General features: G+C 36.2%; 1 protein-coding gene across 6 annotated transcripts in view; it reads right to left on the reverse strand.

Annotated features, from left to right (window-relative positions):
- Window positions 1-2,537: 2,537 nt before the first annotated feature.
- The window catches only part of SLC4A4 (solute carrier family 4 member 4), a 348,226-nt gene continuing 334,932 nt past the window's right edge, over window positions 2,538-15,831 (reverse strand). For all 6 annotated transcript variants that reach the window (XM_043572514.1, XM_043572513.1, XM_043572509.1 and 3 more), the window contains 6 exons: window positions 15,135-15,203; window positions 12,286-12,459; window positions 9,741-9,902; window positions 6,098-6,194; window positions 3,394-3,473; window positions 2,538-2,689 (listed from right to left, as the gene is read on the reverse strand). In XM_043572514.1, coding sequence (XP_043428449.1) covers window positions 3,430-3,473; window positions 6,098-6,194; window positions 9,741-9,902; window positions 12,286-12,459; window positions 15,135-15,203 — 546 coding nt within the window. In that variant the 3' untranslated portion in view covers window positions 2,538-2,689; window positions 3,394-3,429. The remainder of the gene's footprint in view (window positions 2,690-3,393; window positions 3,474-6,097; window positions 6,195-9,740; window positions 9,903-12,285; window positions 12,460-15,134; window positions 15,204-15,831) is intronic.

Raw genomic sequence — 15,831 nt, forward strand, 5'->3', positions numbered from 1 at the left:
GTTGGGTAACTACTTCTGTTCCTCTGAAACTAATGATTTTTAAAAAGTTTCCCTGGGCTCCAAAATATTGCAAGGGTGTGATATTAACTGTTACTTTTAGCAGACAGAAAGTACTATACTGCATTCACATTAAGAATTTCAACCTTTTGCCACAGAATATGGATCATAAGTGGATGTGCAGATAGCTTTTAGATCTGCTCAAAGGCTGAAATATTGAGTTAAGTCGCTTCAGGAGTTCTTTGAAAGAGATGGAGAAAGGCACAGATCCTGAAATACTTGATTCATGATCAGAAAGATAAAGTATTATATCTAGGGCTTTTATAAAAGTGAATAAAGGTGTCTTTAATTTAACATGATCATAGGTTAGACTGAACTTATTATGCATGGTTCTTAGACATTTTTTTTTAATGCTTCCCTTGGTAAAGAAAAAGGAAAATCTTCTTACATAGTTTTATATTAGAGTAATGAAAAACCAGGTAGTATAATCATTTTAAGGATAGCTCTAAATACAAACGCGATGCCAAAATCTGGTGTGTAAGGTTTTAACAAATAACACGTAATCTGCTGCTTTCATTTTAATGAAAACAAATTGCAGGCCATTTATGTCTAATTTGTATAAAATTTAAAGTTTTAAGATTAGCAGATACTATAAAAGTAACAGCTAATTCAGGATAATAAGATTTTTATAATAAAATTTTAAGAGGACAGAATTATAATTTAATTAACACAAGAATGAGTGGGAGTCACTATGTGCATATATTGAAACCAAATAAATGGCTTCATCCTGCTTCTGGTACTCCTCCAGCAACCTGTTTTAGTTAGGATATATCACAAATGTGGTTACATAAATCCAAAATTATGAATTCAGTTATGCAGACTCACAACACATAATGCAACCTATTAAAAAGATTACACTTAAATAACATGCTAAATTTGGTGACTAAAGACCCAATTTTCTTTTTTCTAATTTTCAGTATGGTACTTTGAAATATATCCGTCCTAAAAAACATGTGTGAGCAATGTTAAAATGTGTGTGTGTGTATATATATACATACACATACATACACACACATACATACACATATACACACACACATACGTACACATATATATACATACACGTATGTACACATACATACCTCAGCAGATCTGTCTGCATTCCCATAAACACTATAAATAGGTCAATGGTCTATTAATATTTCTATGAATTTTGTAGGATCCGTGATGGCATCTGGGCAATAAAATATATTTAGCCTTATTTGCATAATGGTAAATCTCTCAGACCTCTCATGGATTTTTCATATATAATGGGGTTTGGATTTTATGAAAACTGACACAGGGGTCTGGATAACTGTCCATTGCCTACCTTCGCTCTGTCTTTTTCTAACTCTGCACATATGTGCACCAGCCACACACAGAGTATGTACACAAACACACAAATATTTCAAAATGAAAAAAATGTCCAAAATACTGCATAGGACATCGACATGGTAATACAATCAGCATCTATGTCTTGATATTACTATTATCAAAACATCAGTTATTCCCATTACATAGGAGCTTCTCCCTTCTTCCCCAATCTCTTCATAGAACAGTAAATTTCTCTTAAAGAAAGGGAAAAATGGATGCTTAGAAACATGGTGTTTTTAATCTGATCCAGCCCTCTGGCTTACCTTAGAGATTGTGTATCCGTGTGTGTGTGTGTGTGTGTGTGTGTGTGTGTGTGTGTAAAAATCACATTATATACAATACAATTTTTACAGAAAGCCTGGCAGCTACAAATAAGAGGTAGAACTACTCAAAACTATGTTTCCTGCTGCAGGAAAAAATTCATTTTCTTTACAGTAATTAAAAAAAAGTTTAAAAAATTGACAAAAAATAAGTTGCAGGTTAGGCCCCATAATTTAAACAACAAAATCTACGAAGAAAAATATTCTTCAATGTACTCAACAGATAAGTTCATTAAAGGGTTAAAAAAAGTTGCATAGGAAAAAGGGATATTCCAGCACTTGCTACAATGATGGCAACAGTTTCTCTACAGGGAGTTAAGTACCTTTAGTTTTTCTTCTTTTGATAACTCTAAGATTAGGGCTTACAAGCAAGAGCAAGTTCGCATTGCAGCACTTTTTCCAGTCCTGGAAAGCTCTAGAAGCAAGAAGGGACTCTGCCTGGAGGTCAAGGTTTATTCTACCAGGCAGACAGACGAGCCAGTAAGCACAGCTCCAAAGCTGGTTGTAAGTTCCTTCAATACGTTAAAAAGGTGTTACAAAATCCTTAATACTTTTGCCCTCTGCTTAAGAAAGGAAAAGGACAGGGTCTGTGTGTGTCTTCAGTGACAGAGGAATTTGGTTGTCAGAGGACACATCTGAAAGTGTGAAAAGAAAAGGGGATTCTTCAGATGTTTTTAAGGAACAGTGCAGTATGGTCTGGATTTCACCTATGCAAGAGAGAAGCAGAGTGAGCACTATGTTATTTGGCCAATGACCAAAACCCAAAACAAACAAAAATTAAAAAATAAACAACCAGACAAAACCCCAGAACATTAACAACAAAAACTGTCAATTTTAAAGAAAGACAAACAGGTTACAATGTAGTTTCTGTTCCCTTGCTCCTCCAGAAATAATCATTGTCTTCAGGCTCAAGTTCTATCCTAATTTGAGGCACAACTTTTACTGGAGTTCTAGGAGGACTGGAGAAAAAAGAAAAGAAAGGAAATAGTAAGTAAATCAGATTTCCTTTATCATGTGTCAAATATACTTCTGCACTGTGCAGAAGCTGGATGGGTCTGTCCTTTGTTCTCTTTAAAATACTTATCTGCTCTTTCTGTATTAAACACAAACATTCTTAAATGGGAGGAAGGTACCAGAAGAGTCAAGAAATTCAAGTAAAAAATTTCTTAAAAATTTCATACCTAGGTTTCAAAAAAAACACACACACAAAAATCAAGAAGAAGGACGGCCATGCAGGTGATACCGGGAGAAATTAAAGGGACAAACAGACTTACATGAAGAAAATATTCATGAGTTTTGCTTTTCGGAAAATCAAGGAGGGTCTGAGGTCTCTGCAGCCGTGTTAAGATTAGGGAAGAAAACTACTGGAGAGCTGCCAGCAGTTACCCTTCAAACAGAGATGATGCGGAAGCAATAAAAGCGAATGTGAGTCCTGGGCTTTACCTTAATGACAATGAAAGTTCCATTACTTCGCAGTATAGTAGGCCTCGTAGAACACTTTCTACATAAAAGCTGGGGAGAGGTTCGGGGATTGGGTAAGCGATTTCAGATAACTTGTAGACAGGACAGGAAACAAGGTATTCTGCCAATAATCCACCATGGGCTACATTTCTGAGGGGCAATCATCCCATAGAACAATGTAAAATACCGAGTTGTCCTTTACCTTGGCATACCGAGTGACTGAAGGAAAGGAATTTTATCAGCATGATGTGTGGCGTTCAAGGAATGTTGGTGATCTTTCTCCTGGAAAAAAAAAAAATTCTTTAAATCATAAACAGCAGACTTAGGGAACATATAAAATTTGAGTAAAAATAAAAATTGTCATAAAAATTGATGCATTACAATGGGAAAGAGAAAGGCATACTTAGACAATTTCAGTAGACACCGTATTGACCTAAAAATCTAACTAATGTGATGAAGATAAAAATCTGTTAGCTTCATTTCCTCTGGGTGAATACAATGGGATGGACCGCTGTTCTTTTCGGTGAGGGGGTAGGAGACCAAACATTTGTAGAGGATCTACTTAATGTCTTAAGTTTTGCCCTTGGATTTCCTTTCTTCTTCGGCATCCACAGTTTTGCCCTGCTGTTATTCATGGGGGGAGAAGAAGATTTTGAGGAACTTAATTTTCCTGCACCTCTACTAACAATTTTGTTCTTTCATGAATTATAAAAGACTAATATGGCATTAGAAAAGATTTCAGTTAGAATGATCAGAGATATTTTGCTTAAGTAAATTTCTAATTCATATCAATTGTTCCATGCACCTTTCTAATGGATTTCTTAGAGAATGAATAACAGCTACCACTAAAAGAACCATTTTGCCATACAGCTTTCTTCATGAGCCTCCAATTCTAGCTGGTGGTGTTATTTATTTATTTTTTATTTTTTTGCAGCAGCCTTTAAACTGTACTTAGAAGGGCTATCCTAGGTCATGATGCCAACAGAAGACATACGTGCCATGTCCCTTACACAGTTTTGTTTTGCTATGAATGCATTAATAAAATGAAAAATGAAGCCAGAATATAGTTTGAGAAGCTTGAATGAAAAAAGAAATATTAACTAAATCCTGCTAATGGGACTGAGAAGAAATTAGCCTCAGTTACATGTCATGGGTTACAGACTGGGCATCAGAGCTGAGACTGCTTTAATTGTTCTTTAAACCCAGTGTGGCAGCCAGCCTCCAAGATGGCCTCCCAGCATTCCTGGTGCCTCCTGGCATTCATGTCCTTGTGTCATTCCTTTCCATGTTGTACCAGGGTTGGTGGGCGTGTGACCCTTAGAACATGGCAGAAGTGATGGCATGTCACTTCTGAGATTCAGTTATAAAAGACTGCAGCTTCTGCCTTGGTTTCTCTCTCTGTTCTCACTGGGCTTGGGGGAACCTATATTACGGGGAGGTGCCCATGGTCCAGGGAACTGAAACCTCCTGCCAATGGCCTTGTGCATGAACGTGGAAGCAGGTTCCAGTTCCCATTGTCTTCAAGCTTAGCCCCCGCCAAAGGCTTGTCTGCTGTCTCACGAGTCGCTAGAGCCAGAACCACCTAAATCAGCTGTTCCTAAATTCCTGAACATCCGGAACTATAGAAGAAAATATATATTTGTTGTTTTAAGCTGCTGAATGTTTTGGTAATTTGTTACACAGCAATAGGAAACTAATACGCCCAATTTTCATAAACAGTCATTCATTTCACACTTTTCTTGGCAACCTCTTCCTGAAGTGGAAGTGGCATTGTCAAACAGAAGTCAAAGTGTCTCAACCGTCTTTTTTCTCATAACAGATCAGTAAACTTTGAAGTACATCTGGATCTGAAAGAATACATTTTCTTCAAATGAAGGGGCGCCTGGGTGGCTCAGTCGGTTAAGCGGCCGACTTCGGCTCAGGTCATGATCTCGCGGTCTGTGAGTTCGAGCCCCGCGTAGGGCTCTGTGCTGACAGCTCAGAGCCTGGAGCCTATTTCACTTCTGTGTCTCCCTCTCTCTGACCCTCCCCCGTTCATGCTCTGTCTCTCTCTGTGTCAAACATAAATAAACGTTAAAAAAAATTTAAAAAAAATTAAAAACTAAAAAAAAAAAAATGAGAACCCAAAGGGAAAGTAGTTTGGAAGCAACTGCTACTTGATATTGGAAAAGCTTGAGCTATTCACTAGTGTTACTTCGGACGTTTTCCCTTTTCTTCAAGTGGCCTGTTAACTCAATTACAAAAGAAAAGATGGTATGTCAGAAACCGTTCCACCTTAGTCACCAGGCTATTACCCCTGAAAAACCAGTCCACTTAAAAAGGTGTTTTTAAAATAGCAGGAAAGGAATAAAGAAATTAGGAAGAAAATGTACTATATCTTGTAAGTAATACCTAAAAAGTTTTGTTAATATTTTATGATTGCTAATTTAATTGAAAATAACAATTATTCCAAATTCTCAATACGGACAACTGATTTACTGATCATTTAGAGACCTATGATGCAATTTCTCTCTTGAGCTCATTTGGTCATCGGCTAAATAAAGCCTAAGGAAGACAAAACGGTAATAGACAGTGATGTAGTACTATAAGCTGCAATTCTAAACACCAGCAGAAAAAAAAGAAAAATCAATTAAAAACATGGCTATGAGTTTAGCAATTGAAAGAAACTGGTGGGAACTTGGGTCAGAGAAAAGACTACCAAACAAAAACTTAGAAGGTTATGGATAAAAGAAAGAAGAGCGAAGCTCAAGGATGTAAAAACTGGAGTTTTACAATAATGAAGTATAAATCTTCAAATAGAGAAACAGGAAGAAAATAGAGGGGAAATTAAATGATAATTCTAAAGATTTTTCTCTGCAAGTACAAATCATATTTGAGCAGTCATGAAAGAGGTTAGTTCTACTCACTGTCGGAAGGTTTGCTATCTCTTAGGAAAGGTTGCTGTTCCATGATGTCCATTGGAATTTTAATACTTGGAACTTTTTCTGAGTATGGGCAGTCAGACTGTGAAAGAAATTTGTAACAGTTTTTAGAAAGTTTTTACAATACAGCCCTTCTTTACCTCCCAGTACTGATCAAATCTATCATAATATCATTCACATTGTCTTAAGGAGAAAATACTTTGATGTAATCATTTTTACTTGCTAACTTTTCAAATTCTACAGTCTTTCTCACATTTGTTTTCCTCTCTTCTGAGTCAATGGAGTTAATTAAAACTAGAACCACACCAAATAGATATCACTACAAATGAAAACAAGTGTAAAGCTTACATAAACTGGATTCCCAATCATCAAATATCTATGGGTTTGTTACATGTATAAAGAAAATAATCTCAATATGAAACATTAAATCTAGGATAGGAAACTTCCTGGACTATAACATGGGCTTACAATTCTTGTTTCATTTCTGCTTTCTGATTCCATGTTCAAGAAAATGAGGACTCATCTTTCTTTCCAAGACAGGTAGAAGACTAACATTCATGATCAAGGAGCCCTGTATGTACAGTTGAAAATAAACCCCTCCCTCTTACTCTAATACTCTAGCAAAACTATTTTATAGTTAAAGTTTCATTTCAATTTGCTCATACCAAATATATTTGAAAGCTTAGCAAAACATGAGAAAATAAAAATCAAAAGGAAGGTACTAGGGAGCTATTCATAGGGCTGTTTAAGAAAACAGGTCACCATGGGGTACCTGGGTGGTTCAGTCAGTTAGGTGTCCGACTTTGGCTCAGGCCATGATCTCTTGGTTTGTGGGTCTGAGCCCCATGTCAGGCTCTGTGCTGACAGCTCAGGGCCTGGAGCCTGCTTCGATTCTGTGTCTCCCTCTCTCTGTCCCTCCCCCACTTGAGCTCTGTCTCTCCAAAATGAATAAATGTTAAAAAAAACAACAGGTCACCTAAGCCAAAACTATAACAGATTTTCACAGGATTACCACCTTACTTTTTTTAAAGAAATCATTATATTGAATCCAAGTCTATGTTTAGACTGAAAAGATAAAATCCATCCCTTAACTGAAACTACCAGAGATGGCCTTTAGCAGAAAGATGGGGGGAGGGGGGGTAAGAACTAGAGATCAAAGAAAATAAAGAAAAAATAAACCTTAACATACAGACTACTACATACATTGAAAATTCCTTTAAGGTGAATCTAAAGATGGTAATAAGCCACCATATGATTTTAAGGGACTAAGATATTGCATTTAAACTGACCAAAAAAAAAAAAAAAAATGAAGACGTCACATGCATGTACCTTTATGTGAATGTCAAGAAGGACCAGTTTTAATCACAGTATTTCAAACATTTCCCCAAATAATAGCATTTATGGATGAACAGGTTGGAAGCCAACCCTTAATCATAGCCTACAGGAAGGTCCAAAAATGACTGAGTGGCTCAAAATATTGGCAAGCCATAATTTTTCACTACTTCTGCTCACAAATGTGCTGTAACCCCCATGCTCCTCTGTGGCTCTCTATATCCATGGATCCTAGCATCCATGATTACCGGGTGGACACTAGGAGAGTCACCTTCCAGATAAAGAGCTCCCAAATAATAAGCTCAACACACAGAACTTATTACACACATGTACTCAAATGGCCTGGTTGAGTTCACTAAGACAAATACACAAGCTTGTTGTTTTTTTGGTGGGGGTTGGGGCAAGAAGAAAAAGAGGAAAAGAAAAGAAACAAGTAGCACACATTATCTTCAAGAAATCTGTTGGAAATACAGAGCTGGAAACAGTAAATATCATTAATAAAAGAATAGCATTGTTTAAATAAAATATGATCTGTTGAAAATTGAATCAAAGAATTAGAAGAACTTCTCAGGAGCTCATTTGATACAACTTTTGAACTAGAGAGCATAAATTTAAAACATCCCCAAAAGTTGACAGTTTATTATTTTTTTTCTTAAAAACTATTAGAGATGAGGATTCTACAATATTATTTTCTATATTAGTTATATGTAATAAATTTTAAGTTTGGTGTCCATGTATATAAACTGGCATACTTGTTTTGAAAATTCAAGATGAAATATTACTTTAATTATGTCAGTATTTCAAGTGTTCCCTTTTTTGTCTTGAGTGGCCTAGAAATTAATTTCAAATTTTGATTTCTATTGAATGTGTAGACATTTTTTAACCATTCTTTTTAACACTGCACCCTAATCTGTACTGCAATTTAAACACATTCCCTTTTTCTGTCATCACTGGAAACAGAAAATCTATACCCCTGTTCTCACTGAAGATGGATGATGACAGTCACAAAACTTCCCTCGGACTCTTTTTCTCTTTAGCTAAATGTGCCTCACATATTTAGACTTTTTTTTATTGGATCAATTTATCTGAAATCCAATTGTGTCTGTTGCCTTCCTTCACTGTACTATTTCTAAATTCTCCACAAAAAATACAACCAGACAGCCTGACCAGCTGGAAATAACCAGACAGCCCTGGATCGGAGTTTTGGCTTTGCCACTATGGCTGTGTACACTCAGAAAAATGACTTAACATTTCTCAGTCTAAATTTTCTCCTGTAAAATAGGAACAAAAACATACACTATAAGGAGCTGTTATGGCAAGTAAGGACAAGTATGTATGGTCAATCAAAATGATCAAGTACAGAGTAGACAGCAAAACTTAACTATACTCCCACTTTAGAATACTTTACCAGGGATCCAAATAGAATGCGGATACTGTACTGTGTAAAATCCAGAAAAAATCTTCACATAGAAAGTGTCATTTTGGCAGTCCTTTATCCCAGGCTACTGGGACAACCTCTGTGTGTGTGTGTGTGTGTGTGTGTGTGTGTGTGTGTGTGTGTGTAAAAATCCCAGCTTTTCTCCTAGCACTGATTACAGACCCCTACTGCAGCACCCATGAAACGGTCTCCTGAACTAAAGATGAAAAAATGGGCAATAGTTTTATTTCTCTAACCTTAATCACCCAATTGCAGGAGGATCATTTGGACTACAAAACTGACAACTACAATTCTGTAAAACGACCCTAGGCTCCAAGACCCTTTCGTTTTCCTTGAAGGGTCACAGAGAAATAATCTTCAAGTCCAGTGTGAGGGTAAGTACAACAGCAGAGGACTTTGGTTGAGTGCCTACTCAAATGGATACCTAGATCACAGGAGGTGAGGTCACAGGTATTTGTCTACATCAGGCTTAAAATTACATAAAACTGAGTTATTATCTCAAAGTTAAACCCTGGATTATCAATAGTAAAGCAAATACATTTTACAGCATTATGAAGCAAATTTTCTTTTTATCTGTGAAATGGGAGATTGGAGTTCTTTAGATGTGGGTTTTTTTTTTTTTTGGTGGTGGGGGGAGTCATTTTATTGCTATCAGTATATTAATGGCTGTAGAAAGACTTCAGAAAATATAAAAAAGAAACTAAAGAAAGAAAATAAAGGGCAAAGGAAGACTGGCATGTAACACATCCAGGTAAATTCTCTGAATTCATCTCACATAAAGTATAATATATATATGACATCCATAAATGTCTCACATTTATTTGTTTAGCTTTACTTTGGAATTTTGGAAAGCCTTACATCATCATTGTCACTGTCCAGACTTCCTTTCTTCTTTTTCTTTTTCTTCTCATCTTCCTTCTTTTTCTTGTCCTTTTCTGGAATGACATCATCGAGGAAGCTGAGGTCATGTTGGGAGAAGAGGTAGTCCATGCCTTTTCTGACAGCTACAAGTGCCAAGATCTACAAGGACAAATATAGAAAGTAGGAAAGAAATAAGGTCAGATAAAGTCATAGTGAGTATTGACACTACTCTATCAAAGGCAGTAGAAACTTATAGAAGGCAAGAATATGACAGAACTCATCTTGCTTATATGGATTTATATTAGGTGGACCATAAACATCTTCTTTATGGGGAAGTTGGATCATAAAAGTACGAAGTCAAACTCACTTTGTTCACTGAAATGTATGATCACATTCACTTAGAATTTCAACACAAAAGGATTATTTTTTAAACCATTTTCTTCCATGTCAGATTTTTAATAAATGGCTGAGAGTTTAAAGGGAAAAAACAGCCTGCATATGATTTCTAATTATTCAAAATTAAAACATTATGCAGGTTTTTGAAAATCAAGAAAATCTGTATGACATACAGTACACTAAAACATCTTCAAGGTATTAATAATGAGACAGCATTTGAGTACGCACAGACCACTTAATCTGCTGGGTGACTTCAATCACTACCATGACCTGAAAACTTACTGTGTGACAGATGTCGTGCTAAACTCTAAGGCGGTATTTTTCTCATTTATTCCCACCACAAACTCAAAAAGTATATATTATGATCTCTATCTTACAAGTGAGGAAACTGAGGCTTAGAGACATCCAAAAATCACAAAGCCAGAAAACAAAATACAAAGGGCCCCCAGCTGTCTACCTCTAGTATTCTTAAAAATAATACGTACCTTTGATTCTATGAGTTGCCCTTGAAGAGTAACTTGTAAAAGTACATTAAAGATGCCTTTGCTCAAGAATAAAATTAGTATGTACTAGGATATAGGAGTCATGACTGTCTCAAATTAAACATTTGGGTTTATCCACATCATGCTCTCTATATGTCCATTTTTCATCTCCAGGAGAAATTAACAACATCTACCCTACTGATATTATACTATTGCTTTGTGATCAAACAAAACCTCTGGAAAAGTAAAAAATACTTTATACAGATAACACATTTATTATTATTATTTACAGCACCAGCATTAAGTGATTTACTGGATACATTTCAAATTTATGCAGACCTTACTTTGTTTTTCCTGCCTGTAGCAAAACTAATAGGTAGACTATACCAATGGGCAAATGGGAGTCATTTCTCACACTCATTGTGTTTTCCAGTAAGTTAACAGAGTTTAAGGGGAAAAAAGGGATATAAGTGAAAAAAAAATGACAAACATCACTAGTATTTTATATAATTTTTTTCTTCCTCCTTCCTTTTTGTTTTCCCTTGGAGAAAAAAAAAATTTACAAACAACAAACACATGTAAGATAAATTAGGGGCACCAGGGTGGCTCAGTTGGTTAAGTGTCCAACTCTTGATTTTGGCTCAGGTCATGATCTCACAGTTTGTGGGATCGAGCCATCAGGCTGTGCACTGACAGTGTGGAGCCTGCTTGGGATTCTTTCTCTCCCACTCTCTCTGCCTCTCCCATGCGCGCGCGCGCGCTCTCTCTCTCTCTCTCTCTCTCTCTCAAAATAAATAAATAATACTAAAAAAAAGGATAAAATAATAATCTTGGGTAAGAGTAAGAGGACTTTTATAAAAAATAAAATATGGTCTGTGTATGAAAATTCTGTGGGAGAGACAAAGCAGACTGAGAGGCTGGCTTGGTGACTTGTTTCAAGTGTACACATGTACATTTTCTTGCAAGAAATGGAAAGTTATGGTAAAGTATAAAATTTAGTGATAAAGCCAAAAATAGACCTAGCATTTCCTTTTTTACTTCTTTCACTTGTACTTCTAAGTGCAATGTTAGTTATGTTACCTTGCGTCTCATCATCTGAGAGCCGAGACTTACCCTTAAACTTAGCATGATGCAAACCAGCAAGCAGTTCAAAAACTGCACTTCTCACTCCATTTCTTCTTCTAAGTCACTGGATGACCTGTCAGAAGCTGCCAAACTTGCTTTCTTATTATTTGGACTGAAATGCGTTATGCTTTGTTATTTAGACTGATTCTATTATACAATATTTTAAAGATAACTAATGTGCACTGATGTCTACCTAATGTCAGGCACTGTGCTCTATACTTGATATTTATTAGTGATGCTCAGAGTAACAATACTAATGCCATGCCCATTTTACGAACAAGTTAGTGGCAGCTCATGAAGGCTCCCTGATCAGCAGAAACCAGTACTGGGATTTGAACTCAGCTGAGTCTGACACTAAAGTCCAGTGTAGATGACCACAGACATAGGAACCTTAAATTACAACTGATCAATTCAAAGTTATTTGGTCAAAGCTGGAAAAGAGTAGAACCACACAGAGAAGACATATATGTCTTCTACATTACAATAACAAATGATATTGGTATGACTTGATGGGTAGGCTCAAGGAAAGGAATCCCTACCATGACTGGGAAAATGATAGCAGCCACAGTGGACTTGAGGATCCAGAGCAGGGCTAGACATAACACCTGCAGGAAAGTGAACAGGTGGACTCTGCGCAGGGGGACATGGCGCAGGTAGATAAAGTCTGGCTGATGCTTCAGGGGCATCAGAAGCAGCTTCAGACGATCCATGAACTGGGGAGGGAAGAAGAGAGTACAACTGTATTACTTCAAGAGCTGATATGCAAACTCATTTCCACAATGCCTAACTAATGATTAGTGATTTATATACTATAGTTTAGGCAAGCAGTATCCCTTCCAGAGGACATTGGTCAGGGAGTGCAGAAATTTAGTCCAGCACAGTGAGACATAAGAGGAGTCTTCCGATTCCTATTACTTTGCAGGAATGTGATGTAGATATAGGAGATAAAGTGGCTACCAAAGAATAAAGTCACAAAGCCAAATATAAATTCTAGATGCTCATCTCTTCCTTTCTATTTTTACTATCTGAGTCTTGGGAGAGAGGATCTTGTGACTAATTTCGTCATGATGTGCTGAAGGAAGACATGTAAGTCATGTATCTTACTCTGCCTCAGTCACCTTACCTGAAAGAAGAGAGGATGCTACTATGCATCTTATGCATTTAAGGGATGTTTCAAGGATAGAAAGGAAGCATCCAACTTGAAAATGGGAATGCATTGGTATTTTCGTAAATTCCATACTATTTATCTACGGCATAACTTAACTAATAACATGCAGCAATTCACTACCATTTCTTTTCAAAGAAAAGCCATAGGACTTTTATAGTGAGTTTCAGAGTATCAACAACCAGATATCTGAACCTAGGGGAGGCTATCACAGTGCTGTGCAGAAACAGGTACTAAACTGACCACTGAGCATCTCTGTGCCAGGTACTGTGCCTCAAAGCTTAACTGCTGAGTTTACGTTGATGATGGTAAGAATGATATTTCAGCACCTACCATAGGATCTTTCAAATAAAAGATATTCAGTAAATAGCTGCTGAATTGAATTATGATGTAATAAAACTCTGAAACAGTACTTCTGCTTTCTTTCTGGAGGAAAGGGAGAAGTATAGAAGTAAAGAAGACTGTTATGGACAAGCTGCTCAGAAGCTATTTGCTATGTAACAAACTTTCTTTCTCCCTCCAGGCCTACTTTTCATTGGAGGGGGCCTTGCTGTTTATAAAGATTGTGTTACAAAATTTCTTGCTAAATCAAATCTTGCCAAAAGGTATGAAAGAGGGAGAATAGGGAGAAAAGTGAAGAGAAAAGGCAACAGGGGCAATAGCACTGCTGAATTTAAGAAATCCACTAGCTGTCCCTTTAGCAAAGGTTTTTTCCCCATCACTATGAAATTCTTGATTTTTTTTTTGCCTTCTGTTTAATTTAATAAACATGTAATGAGCTCCAATCATCAGTTAAAGACATAAAATCTAACTTCTGATCTAGACTGACTTATTAAGGCAAAAACAAAAACAAGAAAGAAAGAAAGAAAGAAAGAAAGAAAGAAAGAAAGAAAGAGAAAGAAAGAAAGAGAAAGAAAGAAAGAAAGAAAGAAAGAAAGAAAGAAAGAAAGAAAGAAAGAAAAAAGAACTATTAGTTTGGGGGCCATTATTAGTTTTATATTTTTCCATTGAGGGAAAAGAAGAATATTTTTACAATGCCAGGTAAAAATAAAGTATTTTTTATATATCTGTACTTGTCCGAAGTTTCACAGGCACAAGTAAACCCCCATTCACATTCATCTAGTCCAATCTATGAAGAACCACCTTGTATTTTGTGACAAATATCCTAATGGGACCTAAAGAAGGGAAAATAAAATAGCCTTGTCTGCTTTTGGGGGTCTGGCCACCTTCCCAGCTCTATCTGACTCTAAAACCAAATTAATCTAAATTCAATAAATGAAAGCAAGGACTACTATGAGGGGGTTTAAATGAATTCTTATGATGTTCACAGAACATGCCGTCTTTTCCCATTAAAACATTAGTAAGTGCTAAATAAGGCTACAATTAACAAGGTGCCAGAAAACAGCAGAAGTACTTCCAGTTTCCTGGTGCCAATTAAATTAAACCTCAATTGAAAGACAAAGTCCCTTACAAAGTTCTTCCTGATGATTTTTTTTTTTTTTTAAAGGGGGCCAGTTTTACCCAAATTGTGGATAGCTGAAGTTTTGGACAAAAGTAGCACTAAACCACATTGACTTTATTCTTTTATTGGTTCAAAACTTTTGATCACTGATCACAGCCATATGAAAAGTAAATCAAATAACAGCCTGTTCTTAGAATAGTTTAAAGGCGAAGAGATAAATAGGATCTTGAAGAGCACACTGGAAGGGTTAGATTTCTTTCTGGAGATGAAGGCAGGAGAAGAGGAAGGACAGAAGGGAGGGAGGAAGGTGATCCTAGGTCCTCTCTCACTTTCCTAGTGAAATGATCTTTAACAGCTTATTTCAAGAATGGGTATGTATGATAACATTTGTTAACACAAATTAATTTTGTTAATTAACTCAAATAAAAAGCAGGTGTTTGGCAGAGAAAGTAGCAAACAAATGCATTTTCTTTCTTTAACATGCAGTGTTATATTATTTTTGGTGTACAATATAACGATTCAACAATTCTGTACATTACTCCATGCTCATCATGATAAGTGTACTGGTAATTCCCTTTCTCGAATTTACCCATCCCCCGACCTACCTCCCCTCTGGCAACCACCAGTTTGTTTTCTGTAAATATATGCATTTAAAAAACTCAGCAGTTAATGAGTAGCACTTTTCCTCAAAGATCTGTTACTGGACTACCATTACTACTGGAAAAAATACAACTATACTTAGATTGCTATAGAAAAGTTACCTGTACACCATTAAGGGATGCTACCCCCATATACAGGAACACGCCATACAGTACAGGCATGGGAATAAACTAGAAAGAAAAAAAAAGTCAGAGAGAGGTTAAAAACAACAATAATAAAAACAATAATGAAGAAGTATAGGTTAAATAAAAGCCAAATCTGAAACTAAAAGATAGGACATAATAATACTCATCATGATAAACTTCTAAACTCTGTGCTAGAAATATATGGAGGGAGACTTTCAACTTTCATTTGATCCTGTTTGCATTTTTTTAAACAATGAGCATGCATGACCTCAAAAAATAAGTTTTTAATGGGAAAAAAAAGTTTGTTTTCCTTTCCCCTTAAAAGGAAAGATTATGTAAACCAGATGTTTGCATGGACTGTGAGGTAGAAAGAGAAGCAGACGGTTGCTTAGCTCCTGAGACCAAGTTCCTTTCCAACAGCCTGTTGATTTTTTCCTTAATAATTTTTGCCAAATGATCTATTGGCTTGGTGTGTAAATGCCTCTCTCAATGAACCAAACATGAAGTGGCTGTCCCCTTTCTTTCTCTAAGGAATATTAAGAGGACTAAATAATGAGAACACTGCTTAAAAGGAGCATTGAGCATACAGAAGCAGCTCATTACACACATGTAGTAATACACATCTTTAAAAAGTGAATTAATAATTTTAATGCATTAATTAGCAAGAGTCTTT

This window comes from Prionailurus bengalensis, chromosome B1 (assembly GCF_016509475.1).
Source record: "Prionailurus bengalensis isolate Pbe53 chromosome B1, Fcat_Pben_1.1_paternal_pri, whole genome shotgun sequence".
NCBI classification, from domain to species: domain Eukaryota; kingdom Metazoa; phylum Chordata; class Mammalia; order Carnivora; family Felidae; genus Prionailurus; species Prionailurus bengalensis.